The sequence below is a fragment of the Triticum aestivum genome, chromosome 7B (genome assembly GCF_018294505.1).
Source record: "Triticum aestivum cultivar Chinese Spring chromosome 7B, IWGSC CS RefSeq v2.1, whole genome shotgun sequence".
Classification (NCBI taxonomy): Eukaryota; Viridiplantae; Streptophyta; class Magnoliopsida; order Poales; family Poaceae; genus Triticum; species Triticum aestivum.
This window is the reverse complement of record NC_057813.1, coordinates 427,612,616-427,632,072: the sequence shown is the minus strand read 5'-3', so window position 1 is coordinate 427,632,072 and position 19,457 is coordinate 427,612,616. Positions and strand designations below refer to the sequence as shown.

The window sequence follows — 19,457 nt, the reverse complement described above, 5'->3', positions numbered from 1 at the left end:
TCAATCTCTATCACTTTATTTACTTGCTTTGTTTTTACTTTGCCTTTTAGTTTTCACTTTGCATCTATCTATCAAAAATACCAAAAATATTATTTATCATCTCTATCAGATCTCACTTTCGTAAGTGAACGTGAAGGGATTGACAACCCCTAAGCGCGTTAGTTGCGAGTTGCTATCGTTTTGTGTAGGTACGAGGGACTTGTGCGTGGTCTCCTACTGGATTGATACCTTGGTTCTCAAAAACTGAGGGAAATACTTACGCTACTTTGCTGCATCATCCTCTCCTCTTCGGGGAAATCCAACGCAGTGCTCAAGAGGTAGCAACTACCCCATCTCACATGATGATCGGACATGAGTTAGTTGATTTGGAGCACGTTACACTTAGATGACTCGAGGGATGTCAGTTTAATTGGGAGTTCTTAAGTAATTTAATTAATTGAACTTAGTTTACCACGAACTTAATCCTGATAGTATTTGCAAATTATGTTGTAGATCAATATCTCACGTTGTAGCTCCCCTATGTTTTTTGATATATTCCTAGAGAAAACTAAGTTGAAAGATGATAGTAGCAATGATGCGGACTGGGTCCGTGATCTGAGGATTATCCTCATTGCCGCACAGAAGAATTATGTCCTTCATGCAATGCTAGGTGACAAACCTATTGCAGGAGCAGATGCAGACGTTATGAACGTTTGGCAAGCTCGATATGATGACTACTTGATAGTTTAGTGCAGCATGCTTTACGGCTTAGAACCGGGACTTGACATGTCAAACTAATAGTGCCAAACCCAAAGTTCTTTTTTTATGATGGCCCTAACATTTCCCTTATTGAGCATATGGGAAGTCCAATTCATTTTCAGTGCATGCAATCAAGGGATCCGAATATACTTGGAGACCATCTTGATTCTCCAAGTGCCATGAGCTTTGCTATGTCTTTGACATTTGGTTCTCTCTACTTCGTTCTAAACACGTTGACCACTGCAAATAGCAAATCTCACCATGGCTTCAAGGCATGTGCTCTCGGACATCTGGAGGTACTAATCCTGTTGGTTTGTGGTTGTGCCATACACAAGCATCATTAGAGCATACATGCACTTTTGAAGGCCAGAGAACCTAATGGGGTCAAAGGCACCCTTTTCAGCTTTTAGTAATCATCATAAGCCCTAACATTTGTCGTTGCATCGACGTGGAAAATAGGGGTCAAATAGCGCATCGGGGGTAAAGTAGTCCTTGTAGAGATCAACACGCACCGTGCCCGCTGCCGATTCAACAGTCAATGTCCCTTTGTTGAACCCTTGAAGTTAAGAAAGCACACTCCATTTCTTCAAGAATCGTCATCATCACCGCCATTTCATCATCATCTTGGTCATAGTCATCCGACAAAGAAGAATCCATGAACTCGGCGTAGAAGTACTCGTCGTCAGCATCCACCGTGTTTGCTTCAAAATACAAAACGAGTACATAAAAGAATTGCACTATTGCACTGAACACTTACCAGGCACGGTCCGCCATGCACTGCGTCGGTAGGGGCGGGGTCTTGGTGGAGAGGCGGTTTGGTGGGGCGGCGGAGGTCCGGCAAGGCCCGCACGGCTCCGAGGGGGTACAACATCAACGTCAGTCTCGAGGAGCGTGGATAGAAAGTGGAGGTAGGACGAATTACAAAAAAAATGCAGGCTCTAAACATGGTTTTGGGTGGGATAGGGTGTCAGAGTACAACATAAAGAACATCCAAACTCCCCCAAAGTTCCCCAGTTTGGGGATGGCCAATGAGGTTTCAAACGCTCCGGGTCAAAATGGGCCACGTTGGAGGCCTAAAAATGTTAGGACGTCTAGTCCAGACATTTGAAGGCGATTTGATGAACCGCCTTGAAGATGTTCTACATCTGGGGACAATTTGGTGGGTGCTTTGAAAATGCCTGGCTGATTTCCGGGAGAGAGCGAGCATGAGACTAAGGCGAGAAGAAAGCGGTTGCTTCATTAAGGCTCGTACTAAGCGGTGACCGCCCGAATTCAACCACAGTGGCGACGCGCACACCAAAACACGTGACAGCACCAGGTAAAAACAAGAGGCCCAAAATTACCACAAAAATCAAAGTGGTTCCGCTTTTGAATTGTAAGTATACACTTCCAGGATCCTCAACTTCTGTTCATTCAGTGGACCAGGATACTTGTTTGTTCATCGAACCAAGACATACATGAAGTGTAGGGACTCAACAAGCATCCAGAAATGTACAGAGTCAGCTCACATGACGGTTCCCGTTTTCATGCAGAAAGGAAGCAGCAGAGTCGCTTGCCTGCACCAGTACTTTCGGTACAAGGATATGCCAAGGAGTTACACCGGCAAAGAAATCAAATGCATTTAGCAGAAACTTGCAGGTTTCACGCTTGCCATTCACCGAAGCATGTACCTGCCCTGAACTCCCAAACCTATCTTCCTGGGCCGTTTGGTCAAGTCACATGGTATTGATCATGGTGTCCGTGTCCCGTCTCCGAAAGGGTAACTAACTGCAAAAAGAGCAATGTCTCAGTTAAGGAAAATGTTTGGTATCAACTGTACTCATCAAACACAATGAACTACTCTCTCTGTCCCATAATGTAAGACGTTTTTTGACACTACACTAATGTCAAAAAAAAGTCTTACATTCTGGGACGGAGGGAGTACAAAAGAAAATTTCACATACCCCCTCCCCCTATGGCATCATTTTTCCCCTCATGTACGCATTTGCTATTGCTACCCATAACCGCTCCATCAACACTGTTTCTTTCAAGACCTGTTCATACCCTGGTCCGGGCCGGGCTTGGCAAAGCCCGAAGTGAAAATCCCAAGGCTGAGCCCGGCCTGGCCCGAAAATCATGAACAGTGCTGTTTTTTAATTAAAATACTTATATTCGGAATATTATATTTAATATATTATACCTATATTTCAAATAAAATATCTATATATGGTCATTTCAGGGTTCTTCCGGGCTTTCAGTCCGGGCTTCGGGTGAGAAAGTGGAGCCCAAGCGTGGACAGGATGCCAGGCTTTCAGGCTCGGGCCTCTGGGCCGGGCTGCCCATGCACATGTCTACTTTCAACCAAAAACAGTACAATCAACGATGTTTAACCAAGCTAAGTTCTCTAGCAAAAATACCATCTAAAGCATATTCAACATTTTTTGGGTATATTTATCAACTAATGATCAATCAATCATACAATACTCCAACAGAGTATGTCTATGCTATTCGATAGGAGATGAGAAATATTAAATTTCACACTAAGTTTGAAGCTTGCGCTAGAATTTTTGGTTCAATTACATTCAACAAATTCTCTCTCTACTTATTTATTATGTCACATTGTCCTATCTGGCAAACTTTCCAACAACAATTTCACAAATTTCACAACTGTGACTTGGTTAATTTACATATAACATTTCTCTCCCTACTTACTTATTTTCTGCCACATCATCACATTGTTCTACATGGCAAACTTTGCCAATAACTATCTCACAACTGTTACGATTGTACTAGGCATCGGTTGCACACATCCTTCGCCAAATTCGGGCAAAGGAGAGCCAGGGGAGGACAACGCGGGCGTCCGCGGCGTGTTTACGCGGACGCAAACTGAGCCCAAATATGGGCTAGAAATTGGTCAAAGCGGACAGCAAAACGGACATCGAGCGGTTTGCGTCGCCACGTTGGGCCGTGGTTTCTGCCCGCGCGGATAGAAACGGATGCGGGTGGACGAAATGCGTCGCCCCGTTGGAGTTACCCTAACATAGCTGAACACGGTGAATAATATAAGGGTGTTAAGACTGTTAGTGGTGAAACACGGTACACAGATGAGCCTGGGGACTATGTGCTGCCCTGATATGCTGACTGTTATTGAGGATACAGAAATGACTTGCAGAGATGGTGATGATGATGATGACAGGCTAATAGTGTCCTATGACAAAGATAATCCTCCAATTTTGGAGGAGACAAATTATCCTTGTTTGAATTCAGAATGCACTTGCAACCTTTGCGATAAAAAAGAATATGGATATGGAACCGAAAAGGGTGATCCACCTCTGGTACGAGTTTATTGTGGATGGAAACTGCATGCAACTTATATGAAAGATGGTTTAACTTTTTAAGTATAATGTTTTATAGTTGGTCTTCATGTATAATGTGTGGATTACATGTGTTAATAATTTCTGTCTCCTATCCCAGTCATCATATTTGCTGGCGTGCTCAAAGAAGTGAGAGGCTGACGCCAGCTACAAGAACATGGGTTGCTACAATGCTGGACTAGTTACTTGGTGCTACAGATTTGCAGAAGAAACTTCAAGAGTAGTGCCATATCAAAGTTCCACATCACAGAACATTTAATGCAAGGAGATGACACTTACAAGGACAAGGGAAAGATAGTTTCCACTTGGTAATTGTTATGCATATTTAAGTCAGATTTAAAGATGGTATCACCAACGAGTGTTTGTTGATATTGATTATGAAGAAATCAAATTGAAAATGTGCTTCAACAAAGAGTTTGCATCAGTCAAGCCATGTTGGATGGGTTTCTTAGAGGGGTGCCCACCATACTTGGCTGTAGATTCAACTGCTCTAACAAGCAAGTTCGGAGGACAATAGGCAGCTGCTTGTGGTATTGATGGCCAAAATTGGTTGTACCCGGTAGCCTATGGAGTTATGGATGCAGAATCCACTGACACCAGGACTGGATTCATGCCTTCATGGAGAGACAAACAGGTCATTTGCCATCCAGCTGGTCTGGTCAATCACACAGATGCATGCAAGGGATGGGAGAGTGCAGTGGGTTGCATCTTTTAGCGAGTGGAGCATAGGGAGCATGAGGCAGCTAGCTGCCAATTTTCTGAAGAAGTTTAAAGGGTCTTTAAATTCTATGACAATTTATGGCCTACTGTGCATACCTACCTCCCTATGAAGCATGCTGCCCACATAGAGAAAATCTATGCAAAACCTAAAGTGCAGAAATACAAGGATGAACGCCACCCAAATTTATGGTCTAGAAGCAAGTTCAATGAAGTCCCCAAAGTTGATTATGTCAGATAACAATCTAGCAGATTCCTTCAACAGCAAGACCAAGAAACTAAAAGCTATGCCCATTGTCGATTTGTTGGATACCATTAGGCCACAATTAATGCAGAGAACTGATCTTAGACAAAAGAATTGCAACAAAAAGAAGTCACTAAGTTCTCACAACTATCATGCAGAACCTTAATCAAAGAACTAGAGGTCTAAAGATAAGACTGGTCAGAAGCAAAAGTTCCGAGGCAGAAGTATATGCAAGAGAGAAAGATGGGATGGAATGGAATGGAAGCGTCCAGTTGACACTGAGAAGAGAGCATGTAGCTGTAGGCTATGCAAAGGCCTTCCTTGTGTCCATGCTATTTTCGTCATCACTTCACTTAGGGAACCAGGAAGGGAAGTTGAAGTATAAGCAGCTTATGCAAACAGCATACGTGCAATGCTATGGAAATATCAACATGTCAAACGTATCCTCCTCTGCTAAAGAGGCCTCCTGAAGGGGAGCCTTGGCGCAACGGTAAAGCTGTTGCTTTGTGACCATAAGTTCATGGATTCGAGTCCTAGAAACATCCTCTTGCAAAAATGCAGGGAAAGGCTGCGTACAGAAAACCCAAAGTGGTCGGACCCTTCCCCGGACCCTGCGCAAGCGGGAGCTACGTGTACCAGGCTGCCCTTTACTAAAAAGGCCTCCTAGGAGACCAACAAAGAATATAATCCAGGCTTTGAATGAAATAGATGCAAGGTTGGGCCTACAAAGAGGAAATGCAAATGCTGTGGACAACTTGGTCAGATACAGAAGAATTGCAAAGAGTAAGTTGACCAAGAATTTTCAGAAGATGAACAGACTGGTCCCTGTATTAGTATAAGCACTGTTCGGTACTCTTCCTCGCCTAACGCGTTTCTTTAGTTTTTGTAAAACTATTGTTCTTATGTAAAACTAATGCATTTATTTAGCTATTAGTTAATTCTATAAAACAGATGAATCTCTTTAGCTACAGGAGACTAATGCATTTCTTTCTATTTGTAAAACTGATGGTCCGATGCACCTCCAGGAAGACTGGTAAGAAAGTGGTGGCAAAAGGTCAAAGAAAAAGATCTGTGATTTGAAGTAGCAAAAATGCTGCACTAAAACCAGCCACAAACATCACCACATGATCAGATTGCTACAGAAGCTGCGATAGGTACTATTGCCATGTAAATTTTGGTTTCAGACTTGCAATGGCAAGTATGGAGTCCTGCTGCTTCTGAAATTAGTGAGTATGCAATCCAGGAGCTTTTGAAGAACACGTGTGACAAGTATGCAGTCCTGATGCTTTTGGAAGTAAGAACTTGTGAAGTTTATTGCTTGTAATGCTGTGTGCAGCCTTGCACCTTCAATGTAGCATGTATGCAGCCTAATGCTTGCTTACTTTTCTCTGTTTGATAGCTGCACTTAGTAATTTTGTGTGATAGCTATGCTTGGGGCCTACCTTTTTGTAGAGTAATACATCAGAGAAATTTCTACCATTTCTGTGAGGTCTAAGATCTTACTACTTGCACTAAAATTGCATTTTGAAGATCTTTCTGCAAGAGTAGCACAACCTGACATGCAAGAGCTTTAAGTCTGCATGTCTACTGTAAATACTTGGTAAATTCTCACATCTTCAATAGCCCAAAATACTCAATGCTTCCGCTACCCAGCTAATACATAGTGCCCAGCTGAGTCTAACTAGTGCTGACCAATTGCACGGTGGCGAAATCAGAGGAAGGTGAGAGAAACTAATAGCAAATATGTAAAAAAAACTATGGCACAGTGGCAAATGTGTGAATAACCATTTACAAAACGAAATAATGTAGATCCTTAGATCGAATAGGTTGGCAAAGGATACATACCTCCTGTTGCAACTACTTCACTGTCATCAGACACTTTTACAGTTAATGTTCTGTCACTCCAGCGAGACTTGCGTATGTGAAACACATCAAACTAAAAAGGTAAAATCATATATTTATCGGTGTCAACATTATGCTAATATTATTTCCATATAAAGGTGAACAACATGCATAAAGCAAATCATAGAAGAAACTTACTTTGACATTCAGTTCAGAATTAAGGCTATTATTTTCATCCTCACATTTGCTCAGCATCATATTCTCTAACTGACAACAGCAGCAATACTTATGTAAGTTAGGGCATCTCCAGCCGCGCCCCCAGGAAGGCCTCCTCAGGCGTTTTTTTCGCGCCGGCGCCGAAAAAACGGCCCAGTCGCGCCCCCAGGAGCCCGATTTTCGCCGGCTTGGGCCGAAAACAGCGCCGGCGGACCCAGCCCGAACCCGGCGCGCTGGGGGGCGCCCGGGGGCGCCGGGCGAACTGTTTTGGCGCGAAAAAGCGCGGGCCCGCCGCGTCAGCGACACGGCTCTCTTCTCGGCCCTTCGTCGTCCTCATCGCCTCGTTTCCCGCGGCTCAGCCTGCACCATTGATGCCTCACGGGCGGCGCAGTGAAGACCGGACGACGCGCGTCCCTCGCCCTCCCTCGCCCGCCACGCGTACACACGGTGACACGCGCGCCTTGGCCTATATATGAAGCGCCCCGGCGCACTCGACGACTCACACTCTCCCGCTGCCGTCGTTTCCTCCCTCTCCTCTCCTCTCTTTCGCCGTCCCCAGTTCACAGCCATGGCCGAGCGCTTCCCGGGCGACGGCGCGGCGGCGAACGGCTTCGGCCGCCGCCATCTTCACGAAGACGAGGCTCGCCTCCTTTACGAGCTCGAGTACCCGGTCCCGCCGGACATGCGGGTGCCCGGGACGTGGAGGATCAGCGCGGGCGGCGTGCCGGTGCCCCCGGTACCGACCGGCGCGGCGCGGCGTGCGGAGATCGCACGCATCCGCTCGAACCTGCCGCGTGCGGCGAGGGAGGCGCCACGGTACGCCCCCGACAGCCCGCTCTGGGAACCGTACTTCCGTCGCCGTCAGGCCGAGCAGCTCGAGGCCACCAACGGCGTCGTGCCCTCCGGCAGGCTCAACGCCGCCGGCCGGCGTCTGTGGTGGGGCGTGCCCAGGCGCACGTTGGAGGCCGTCCTCGAGTACATCGAGGGCGGCAACACGCCGTGCCTGGAGTACCCTGCTCCCCCTTCCTTCTCACGCCGCCGGGGAAGCTCCTGGACCCCGAGGCGCATGGAGACCGGGGGGTCCTCCTCGTCCGGCGGCTCGCCCTGCCTCCGCCCTGTCAAGCCGGAGCCCCAGGACACGTCGGTCAGCGCGCGCACCCGCAGCTCCGGCGGCGCCAACGCCTCTCCACCAACCGGCCGCTTCGTCCTCGCCGAGCCCAAGCCGGAGCCCATCCTCCCCGCGGAGTACGAGGAGATAGCCCAGCGCGGCTTCTTCGACGAGGACGCCATGCGGTGGGCGCGGGACGACTACCTCCGCGACGAGATGGTCCGGCAGCGCCGGGCCCTGAAGGAGATCGCCGCCCGCAAGCGTGGGCGCGAGGACGAGCACGGCGTCGTGGTCCTCGACAGCGACGACGACGACGACGCCCCCGGACCGTCCAACCCGCCGCGCCAACCGGGGGAGGGATGCAGCAGGGACGGCGGAGGCGGCGACGACGACGACGACGATGATGACGACGACGGCGGTGACTACACGCGGTTCAACCGCCTCCTTGGCATGTAGAACCGCGTGGGCGGGCGGCGAGGGAGACGGCGGGGGTAGCCCGCGGTAGTTTTTTTTCTTTTTTGTAAAATATGTTTAAGTTTGAATGAACTCGCCGATGTTTGCGTTAAATTTGAGTCGTTTTTGCGCCGTGTTTGACTTTTTTGACTAACCGTGGGTGACGCGACTGGGGGGCATCACGCCCCCAGTGCGCGGTTTAGCGCCGTGCGCCCCCAGGGGGCGTTTTTTTGCCCCTCCTGGGGGGCCAACGGCTGGAGATGCCCTTAATAGCATAAAGCAATAGAATTTAACATGAGTGTCTTACTTTCGTATTACTTCAAACATAATATCTACAGTGCATCTACCTCAACTGTTGTAGAGATGTGTTCTCCATTGAAACAACTAATGACGTCACCCACCAGTATTCCAAGTTTCTCAGCAGGAGATCCATATGACACCTAAGACCCGCAATAACCACTCAATATGCATGATAACATAAACAGTCAAGAAAGCTAACATAAATCTAGAAATGACCAATATAAACATGTGTGTGTGTGTGTGTGTGTTCTGCGCTCCAGACACAGTGCACGATTGACCATACCAACAACTTCCCGGATCCCTGACTTCTCTATCCAAATCATGCACAAAAACTGAAGTTCTAGTAGTAAAGGTGCACAGGGATGCAGTACTAGCAAGTCCTACTAGCAAAGATGAACAGTAATATAGTAATAGAAGATCAAACATAAATCCAAACCAGCCCAACACTTGGGTGCCTTGGTTTCTCACCTCCTACTCAACGGTAAAACATGTAGTAAACTATGGTGTATAATACATAGTAAATCCTAGAGATCACATGGTAAAAATCTTGCCTCTGCTCCAAAATGGAGACAAGGAGGTACATGATGAATTGAAGGTAGTAAAACTGGGTTAGCAAAGGCACCTGCTAAGCATATCAGTACCAAATCCATTTACCAACTAGCAAAAAATACAATTGTGCGCATAGATGACTTGCACATAACTGGTTTTACTACATAACTAGATGCTCTGGTGCTACTTAATCACATACCAACTTTAGTACTTTGCTACATTTACTAGATACTCCGCTATATATATTACAAAGAGAAAAATTCACTGCAGGTCCCCATACTTGTCGCGTTGGCCGCATTTCTCCTCGCACTTGCAAATACCCGAAATACAGTCCTACAACTTGTCTCAGGTGGTCGTCTATGGTCCAAAATACCATTTCCTCTACGTATGCGCTGACTTGGCTGTTGACTGGCTAGTCCACGCGGGCTTTGACCGCCAGCTCAGCTGCACGGGAGAATACAAGGGGGTTTGTTGCAAAAACGATGAATTTGCGTTTATCCCCCCGCCTGGTCGGACCGCGCCTCACCACCTGGTCGGACCGCGCCACACCCACCCACCTGGTCGGATCGCGACCGCACCCACCTGGTCGGACCACACACACCGCACCACACCGCACCTACACCTCTCCCTCTCCTCTCCCGTCTCGAACCCTAATCACCGTCGCCTGCTCCGCCGCTGTCGCCGCAGGCACCACCGCCTAGATCTGCTGCTACCTCTCGCCGCCGTCGCCGCAGGCACCACCGCCTGGATCTCCACCGGCATGTCATCTGCGAGATCCTCCCGCTCCGGTGTGCGCTCTGGTCTGCGTGGCCGCTCTGTTGAGGTGCCACTGGTCGGATGCCCCGATTGTGGCGAACCCGTCAAGTGCTACCGCTCTAGCACCAATGAGCACGATGGTTGGGTTTTCTACAAGTGCACCCACGACAATGTAAGCTTCAGTCTTGCTCTGTTCGATTCATGCACCTGCCCTGTTCAGTAGCCATGCTGTGCTCAGTAGCCATGCTGTGATGTGCTTAGAAGTTAACTGAATGTTCAGCAATTCATGTGATTAGAAGTCTTGAATGTGCTCAGTAGCCATGGTTAACTGAATTTTAGTCTTGAATGTGCTTAGAAGTTAACTGAAGAGATCTCTTAACTGAACATTTTTTCATGTTAACTGCACTTTGTCAGTCATTTTCACACATTGCATTGCTTTGGTTGTAGGTCACCTGTGATTTCTGGCGCTGGGAGATGGAATATGTGCAGCATCTGGTTGAAACTAGAGTTCTTGTTGGTAATGCTGCTGTAGATGCAATTGGTGCAGCTGAGGACAGGAGGGAAGATCTTGAGAGGAAGAGGACTGAGTGGATGGCAGGAAGAAACTTAGCTGGAAGGGCCTTGGCTGGAAGAGGCATTGCAGGCAGGGTGAATTTTGACAGCCCTAGTGAGAAAAACCTTGCTACCAAGCAGCAAGTTGCTATGCTTCTTGGATTAGGTAGAGAGATCCTTCTAGTGCTAAAGCTTCTTATGGCTAGTGTTGTGGTTCTTTGTGTGTTGTCTTTCATCTTCATTATGAAGAAGTGAGATGTTGATAAATTAGTATCTATGGCTGTCTGAGCTGGATATGTATCTATGGCTGTAATGGATATGATGTTATTTTGGCTGTATGGTTGTAATGGATATGATGTATCTATGATGTCAGTGTTGAATCTTCCAATTTGTTGTTAATATTCAGTTAACTTTGTCTTCTCTGAGCTCTCTGAGCCAAATATTCAGTTAACTGCACTTGGTCTTAGCTTGATTGATATGGCCAAATTGTAAATCAACTTAACTGAACAAAGATTCAGTTAAATGAGCTTGATTGATATGCCCAAAATGTAACTGAACTTAACTGAACAAGGATTAAGTTAAATGAGCTTGTATGATATGGCCAAAATATAACTGAACTTAACTGAACAAATATTCAGCTAACTGATTGGTCCACAACAATGCACACTGGCACCCTACAACTTGCATTGTATGTTTGCCTTTGGTCCACAACCACCAGATCCACCTATGCTTCCTCCCCCAGCCACAAGTATATCTTCCTCGTTCCCATTCTTCTCTTCTTCTCCAGCACCACAAAGTTCTTCTCTTCTTCTCAAGCACCACAAAGATCCATGGTGTCGTGGGATGATCTCCCTAGCTCTTCCGGAGACGACTCTGTTACCAGCAAGGTTGGTCATCTCCTCCTCATCTCCTACTAGGGTTACCAAAAGCTAGGGTTTTCTCTTGTTTCTTCATTCTGAATCCAAATCTGGATCTGTTTTAGGCTCCTGCCACAATTTTCTGTGAGGAATGGAGAGGCCTGGCCATAGATTTGCCTAGTTTTACATGTCAGCATGGAACTTTGTGTGAGAAGGTTGTGGCATTTGAATCAGTTGATACTGGCAGGAGGTTCCTAACCTGTGCCCAGAAGGTTAGTACAAACTCATTCACACTGTCAAAAGGTTAAAAAGCTCAAATTTTAGTTATTTTTGAGTAGTCAATTTGTATGCCATTTAAAGTGCTATGTTTAGTTAACTGAAATTTGTTGAGTAGTTAGCTGAATTTCTTGATTAGTTAACTGAAATTATATTTGTTTTAAATTCATAGGAAGTACCTAGCTGCAACTATGTGGAGTGGGTTGACCCTGAGTGACCTGATGCTATGAAGATGAGCCTAGCTAGGATATGGAGCATGTATGAAGAGGAGACAAAACAGAACCTCAGACAAAATGTTCTGAATGCTGAGGAAAACTTGAAGATTTTGGAATAGAAGAAGTTGGAAAAAGAGCTTAGCAATTTCAAACTTGATTTTGCTAATCTTGTGGCTGAGAAGGAGCATGCAATTAGCCAATTAGGCAGCACACAAATTGCTATGGCTGATCTTAGGGCAGAGCTTGAGAAGAGGAAGATGAATGACAAAACAGTAACAAGCATTCATCAGGTATTCAGGGCTAAGGCAGAAAAAGAGAGAGATCAAGTGATCCAAGAGAGGGACCAAGTCATTGGAGAGAGGGATAAATTAAAGCAAGAGAAGAGAAAGCTTGAATACATGATTGGTGACTTGTTCAAACACAAAGAGGACACCAAGGAGAAGATAAGGAAGCTTAAGGGCATGCTGGATGATTTTGATTGAGCTGATGTTGTACTACATGCTGAATGATTTAACTGATGTTGTACTGATGTAGTACTAGATGCTTAATTTGATTGAACTGATGTTGTACTAGATGCTCAAATTCCAGTTTGATGTTATTCAAGTCAATTTGTTTATCCAGTAGCTAACCACATATGCATACCTAACAGTTCAACTGCAAGGATTCCTTTAGTTGATGTTTATTTGGTGCTGACAAAAGACAGAAGTGTTGAACTGAATGTTGACAACATTCAGCATACCTAACAATGACAGAAACAATTCCTCAACATAGTAACTGACAACAACTGAATATGACAGCAACAATGACAGCAACATTCAGCATTATACAAGCACACCTAACTAACCAAAGAGATCCCCTAACCAAACATCAGTTCAACATTTCATAGCACTTTCAGCATTCATGTTTGTACTTGTCCACAAACATGACACCAAACATTCATCATTCAACATTTCATAGCACTTGTTCACATTACCAAAAGAAGACCAGCAGTAATAATTAACTTATGTGCTCACATTATACAAGCACACCTAACTAACCAAACATCTATAATTATAACTTATATGCTGAAAATACTATACTTTCAGCATACCTAACTAACCACCTTCACTTCTTCAGGCCATCTTCTTCAGGCGCTTTGACCTGCGAACCTCAGCTGCACCTTCTTCAGGCATCTTCCTCTTCTTCTTGTTCATCTTCTTGTCAGCCACCTCTGCATGTGCTTCAAGTGTCAAGACCACCTCCACCTCCTTCTTGACGATGTCAGGAACATCTGGAAGCGCGTCGACGTCAATTGGGCGGTGCTTGTCACCCTCCCTGGCGACAGGCGCCACCATCTGGACCTCCGGCTCGGGGACGACGGGCGCCGCCATCTGCACCTCCGGCTCGTCGTCAGAGAGGACGATCACCTCTGGCTCCTCCCAGCCAGTCGACCAAGACGAGTCGGCGGTGTAGCCAGAGTCTTCGTCGAAGCCAGAGTCGTACTCCGACTCCGACGAGATGTAATCAGAGTTGTCGTCGCGCCCGAGGAGGTCGGGCTGATAGTGGTCCCAGTAGGCCGTGTTGACAGGCGCGGGGACGGCCACCTCGACGTTCTGGACGCGCTCCGCTCGCGAGCCAGCGCGCGACGGATCCGGCTGAGGAGGATCTGGCATGTACTCCTCTTCTTGTGACTCTTCCTCACTTTCTGCATCATACAACTGATCTTGCTCAGCCTGCTCCTCTTGCACTTGATCAGCATTTTCCTCTTGCACTTGGTCAGAATGATCCTCTTGCACTGGCACTTGCTCCTTCTTAGGTCTCAGGCCACTGAATTTGACTAGAGGAGGATCTTCATCATCAGAATGAACTTGAACAAGGGAAATATATGACCTCATACTGTCATCATGATCAAGAAATATCTGCTGGAAATGGTTCCCATTAAGAACACAATCCTTCGTGTTCTCTGTCATTGTGTTGTCCCCTAACTTAATTTCTCTTAAGCCATTCTTATAGACTGTCAGTCCAGGAACACACCAGTAAGCCCTTATCCCGCCCTCAAACTCATACCCAATTTTCTCCACCAGAATGGCAACAACTGTAGGTGTCCAATTATCTATATCACAGTAGTCATACCAAATGGAGTGGCCCTTGTGATAACCCCTATGCTTGTCTGCACATAGGAAATAGCCACCATGTATGACCTCAACAGAGAAATGGTTGCTTAAGGGGCCTGCAAAACAAATGAAATGACAAAATCTTCAGACAGACAGTAATAACAGAGATGACAGAGAATGCAACTGCACAATGCAACAACAGACAGTAATAACATAGGTGAAGAGACAATGCAACTGCACAATGACACAACCATGCTATTTGAGATCATCTGATCTAGGAAATTGACACAATGTAACTGCACCAGTCTAACACAACTGTCAATGTTCAGACAAAAAAATGTTAAGTCCGTAATAACAAAACTGTCAATGTTCAGACAAAAGATGTTCAAGTAGTTGAAAACATGACAAATATGCTCAGTGTAAGTGCAGACATTGTATACAAATGTAGACAAATGTATCAGATACAGGTTCAGAAATAGATAACTGAAAGTTCAGACATTTCCAAAACAAAATGATGGCATTCATGGCATATCAAGTAAACAAATTGGTGATCTTTCACGTCCAAAAGCCTGTTCCTTTGCTGGATCTGGCAAACAAACAGTCATCTCATTAACAAAACAACATATGGTCGACGCATGTAACCTAATTTAAGCTAACATTGACGGCCAAAAAAACAGGGCATCCACTTTGCCTAACAATTCGAGCAATCAAAACCTTTATTACCTCTGTACAACCATATTTCATCTACAACTAACCTATCGAAAGGCCTCATGAAACCCTAATTTGCATCTGCCACTAACTTCACCATCCACGGCTAAAACCCTACACCCCTAAACCCGTGACAGAAAAAGATGGCCAAGAACCCTAAACCCTACCCCGTATGCGCAATTGAGTAGGGCGCGCACTCTTTCCCCCAGCTAAAACGGACAGATCGGGCAGAGAAGGTGCTAACGACGGCGATGTACCGTACAGCGGCGGCTCGGCATGATCCTGACGATGGGAGGGAGCGAGAGGAACGTCACGCAGGCCCCGACCAAACGGAGCAGACGGCGGCGGCTCAGCGTCCGACGACGAGCTCATGGCGGGCGCCGCCACAGACCGCCACGCCCGGCGAGAGGAGGCGAGCACCTCGGCAGCGACGACGAACAAGGGAGGGGAGCGGAGCGGAGCGGCTCGGTCTGGTCGGGTCGGACCAGGTGGATGGATCGGTCCGACCAGGTGGCGGCTCATGTTTTATTGCCAGACGTTTTTGCAATAAACCCCCTCGCATTCCCCCCAATCACCCCGCCCAGGGCGTCTTCTGCTGAGCTGGCGGTCAAAGCCCATGTGGACTAGCCAGTCAACAACCAAGTCAACGCATACGTAGAGGAAATGGTATTTTGGACCGTAGACGACCACCTGAGACAAGTTGTAGGACTGCATTTTGGGTATTTGCAAGTGCGAGGAGAAATGCGGCCAACGCGACAAGTATAAGGACCTACAGTGAATTTTTCTCTATTACAAACCTAACATGACAAATACTACAACCTCAACCAGACACACTAATAACAGATGAGTACACAACTAAGTTCAAATAAATAGCCACGTTTACGACAAACACTCACATAATAGCACTAAAAGAACACTACTAAAGGCTATTTGCATGCACATTTTACAATTTACAACTATCGCATGAGTGACATTAAAACAACAAGCTTTCCAAGATTTACGATGGTCTAGAGCATTTTTACTATCAAAATCATATATGTGTGGGTTGCAGGTTGTGTAGTCAGTTGGTTTGCCCAGGAGTGGCTCGTGCAGTCTGTCCGGAGCGTAAAATTAGCAATTTTGCGCTCCTAGTTTAGTGTGGCTATATTTTGATCTAGAGAGAAAGAGAGGGCGAGAGATACCCTTTTTACAATAAGGCCATCATCAATATTACACTTGCACAATATATTCTCAGCAAGAGCAATGTCTACAAACTTGATCGACCAAAATTTCATTCCAAGCTGGGGCCGAGGGATGCGCCTATATCAAAAAGTCATCCAATATACATTAATAAGTTAGTAAGCATAAGTGTTAACCCTTCTAAAATGAATCGAGTCAATAAACCAAATTATATTTTATCATATCATCAAAATTCCAATGCTAGACAAATAGTTTTGGAACCATGCTAGACCAAATATTTTGATTAGATGAATTTTGCCTTCCCTGATCATATGATCCTGTTGATTTATAAAGCTACACTGCATAAAGGAAATTCAACTAATAGAAGGATATCAAAGTGGAACAACTAGATCTAAGAGTAATAGACGAAGAACCAAGTTTGTGCAGTTTGGGATTGATCTAGACAAGGCTAGAATCTGCATAGATCTTGATGAAATCCACTTGCTATAGATCACAAACATCAATAATGTGTTTCATTGCATCCTTACTAGACAAAATATTCTTTAAAAAGGGGGCATAATAATGCTACATGTCTTCTTAGTGGCACTAAAAACAGAAGTAAACAAGAACATACTGGAATTTTCTCCACAAATGCAAGTACTTCACTAAAATGGAAGACGGTATAAAATATCCGCTTGTATTGCCATTGACCATTCCCACAATTTTTCCGCCAAAGTCAATGAGTGGCGCTCCTTTGCCATACTAGAAAATGCATTGAAATCAAGAAGGTACAATAGCATTAATTTGCAAAATAGGCATTAAAATACATTGTCCAGAATAGCAAATGTACAATTCAATCTCAAGATAAAATACAGTTTTTACCCTGGGACGTGGATCTGCACTGTGAACATGCATATAGTGATACCGTTCAAGTAGGTTCGGATTCAAGAATTTCACCACACCATGGCTTATCCTTAGAAACGAACTTTCATCTCTTCCAAGCTCAAAAACATGGTCAGAACGCATCACACCATCATTGAAAGATAGTATATGAACAGGCCTATCCATTCTAACACTGAAGAAGGCCAAATCATAGTGCTTCTGATAGTACTGCAGGGTGGCCTTTTCAGTGGTGCCACCCTGCATGTGAACAAGGACCTACAGCAGGTGCAGAATGCAAGATTTTAACCTTTTTTCAGCGGGACTAGTATATGATAGCCACAAGTAGAAAGAGGTATTTTGAATTGGAATCAACTAGAGATTGGACTACCTATAGGGCAAAGCAAATGAATAGAACTCATCAATTCTACTCATCCTTAAGAACTCACCTCGGCATTAGTATCATACTCTTCTTGCCCTGACCAACTGTCCAAAGATGCAGACTTGGTACAAATGAGACGTGAAGTTGTCAAAGCAGTGCCAATTTTGTTCTTCTCATCCCAATCAACCCAGAAACCACAGCATCGTGCTAGTGGCTTACCACCTACAAATATACAAATTCATTGAAATATCAGCAACAAACAACATAATTTCACGATGCTCCTAAATAAACAGATATGGTATCATTATTATTTGTACCAACAGAGGATGAAAGTCCGAGAACAGAGCGTCCAGCGTTAAGCACTGCCGTCCTTGCAGATTCACGAACAGGAACCAGATTTGGGTCATCAAGAACACACATGGAAGCTCTGCACATGTGCACATTCAGAGTAGCCAATCCCATATGGCGAGCTACAAGAAATTCGGTACACGAAGTAAACACTCATGTGCCGAACACAATACTTCACTCGGAAGTGGAATCGATACTTTTTCTCATTGGTGATGGAACCATGGAAAGGAATCGAGGCGACTTGGATTGCATACCTCTTTTGGCCGAAACATCTTCTCGTGCCTTCTGAATGGCTTTGGACGTACTCAGATCATGAAGTCGGTACATGCGATCCGGGATATGTGGCTGGCGAACTGGAGAGCTGTCTGCAGATGAGACCTCCTCCTCCTCCCCGGTCCTCTTCCGTTTCTTCGATTTCCGGTTGGCAGCCGGATCCCTCTTTCTCTTCCTTGTATTGGATCGCACGGTTGGTTCCCGTGGGGACTGGGAGCCCGGGGACTGCCGCGCACGTACCAGGGCCATCGACCGGGTCGTCGCCGTGGGCCTTGCTGCAGCCGTGGACCTCTGGCTGCGTGGGAGCGCGCGGGTTGGTCCGGACCCCGACGCCTCTCCCTCTTGAGTGGCGGCTTGCGGCATTGCTGACCTTGCCAAGGTCGGGTCGAGGCAGCAGCCAGCAGCCGTCGGGCCCTTCACGATCGCCTGGATGCTCGCGCGCCCAGATCCGGCGGAACTTAGAGCATCTCCAACAAACGCGCAACACACGGCGCGCTAAAAACTACTTTGTCGCGTGCGCTTCGTCTGATTTTACGCGGCCCGCAGCGCTGGCTCCAATAGCCGCGCTAAAATGCAGCGCACATAGTCTGCTTCACATGATACAAAATGCGTATATTGAGACTTCTCCAACGATATATAGTTCTACTATGTCTACATAGCCTACTTCTACGATACAAAATAAATCTGGCTTCTCCAACGATATATAGTTTTACTACGTCCACATAGCCTGCTTCTACGATACAAAATAAAACTGGCGGAGTCGCCACGCCGCAGCGTCGTATGCGCGCGCGCCATCCTGGGCGGTGTCGAAGGTTCCGAGGCCGAGGCGCACGCCGCCGCCCGACTGAATTGAGGCGGAGTAGGTGCCGGACGGGCGCACGCAGACGCCGCGGTAGCCTGAACCTCCCCGGCGGCGAGGCGGCATGGTGGCGCGGTGGTGGCGGCTCGGCGGCGAGGAGGGAAAGCAGTGGAGAGAGCGAGAGAGAGAGAGAGCGGCAGATGGCGCTGCAGTTATATAGGCGCGCGCGAAGCGGCGCGCCAAATCTTGCGCGCGAGCTGCCGCCTTTTCCCGCGCGCGCAATCGTTTTCCCCGCGCGCGCAATCGTTTCCCGCGCGCGCTTGTTTCCCGCCACCGCTGGAGCGCACGAAACCGGTCAACGCGCGCTAAAAAGCACTTTTACCGCGCGGGCGCGTCTTCTAGCGCGCCCGTTGGAGATGCTTGTACAATGGTTCTATCTTAACAATGTCATGTAGGATAAATGATGAGGTGAATGAAAGAGAATTCATAAGAAAAGGCTTGTCTTCTCTTTTTTAAGAGAAGATAAAAGATGATCTCTTAACATAATATGTCTCATTATATTTTTAGGAATAGTTAGTTATTGAAGATAAGACTAAGAGATGACCCATTGTAGACATGTTTTTTTATCATCTCTTAATTAC

At 46.3% G+C, this 19,457-nt stretch overlaps 2 protein-coding genes across 3 annotated transcripts; one reads left to right on the top strand and one right to left on the bottom strand.

Moving 5' to 3' along the window:
* Positions 1–2,452: 2,452 nt before the first annotated feature.
* LOC123155923 (uncharacterized) lies at positions 2,453–18,515 on the bottom strand. 2 transcript variants are annotated; one of them, XM_044574074.1, is made up of 10 exons: positions 17,999–18,515; positions 17,714–17,866; positions 17,464–17,618; positions 17,018–17,293; positions 16,770–16,897; positions 16,159–16,276; positions 9,019–9,111; positions 7,093–7,161; positions 6,898–6,988; positions 2,453–2,505 (listed from the first exon to the last, which is right to left on the bottom strand). In XM_044574074.1, exons 1-10 carry the CDS (start codon positions 18,378–18,380, stop codon positions 2,468–2,470), a joined length of 1,503 nt encoding a protein of 500 aa, XP_044430009.1. In that variant the 5' UTR covers positions 18,381–18,515; the 3' UTR covers positions 2,453–2,467. The 2 variants fall into 2 exon arrangements, with proteins under 2 accessions (XP_044430009.1, XP_044430010.1); XM_044574075.1 differs by lacking the exons at positions 2,453–2,505; positions 6,898–6,988; positions 7,093–7,161; positions 9,019–9,111 and adding an exon at positions 14,100–14,385 and having other exon boundaries at positions 17,999–18,514.
* Positions 11,009–13,081, top strand: LOC123155924 (uncharacterized). The gene is made up of 3 exons (XM_044574076.1): positions 11,009–11,715; positions 11,811–11,957; positions 12,134–13,081. Exons 1-3 carry the CDS (start codon positions 11,488–11,490, stop codon positions 12,176–12,178), a joined length of 420 nt encoding a protein of 139 aa, XP_044430011.1. The 5' UTR covers positions 11,009–11,487; the 3' UTR covers positions 12,179–13,081.
* Positions 18,516–19,457: the final 942 nt, after the last annotated feature.

Coding starts and splice junctions, on each gene's coding strand:
- LOC123155924 (XM_044574076.1), top strand. CDS start 11,488: ATGCACACTGGCACCCTACAACTTGCATTGTATGTTTGCCTTTGGTCC. Junction 11,716..11,810: donor ACGACTCTGTTACCAGCAAG/GTTGGTCATCTC, acceptor GATCTGTTTTAG/GCTCCTGCCACAATTTTCTG. Junction 11,958..12,133: donor TCCTAACCTGTGCCCAGAAG/GTTAGTACAAAC, acceptor TTAAATTCATAG/GAAGTACCTAGCTGCAACTA.
- LOC123155923 (XM_044574074.1), bottom strand. CDS start 18,380: ATGCCGCAAGCCGCCACTCAAGAGGGAGAGGCGTCGGGGTCCGGACCA. Junction 16,898..17,017: donor GTGCAGATCCACGTCCCAGG/GTAAAAACTGTA, acceptor TGCATTTTCTAG/TATGGCAAAGGAGCGCCACT. Junction 7,162..9,018: donor ACATCTCTACAACAGTTGAG/GTAGATGCACTG, acceptor TGCTGTTGTCAG/TTAGAGAATATGATGCTGAG.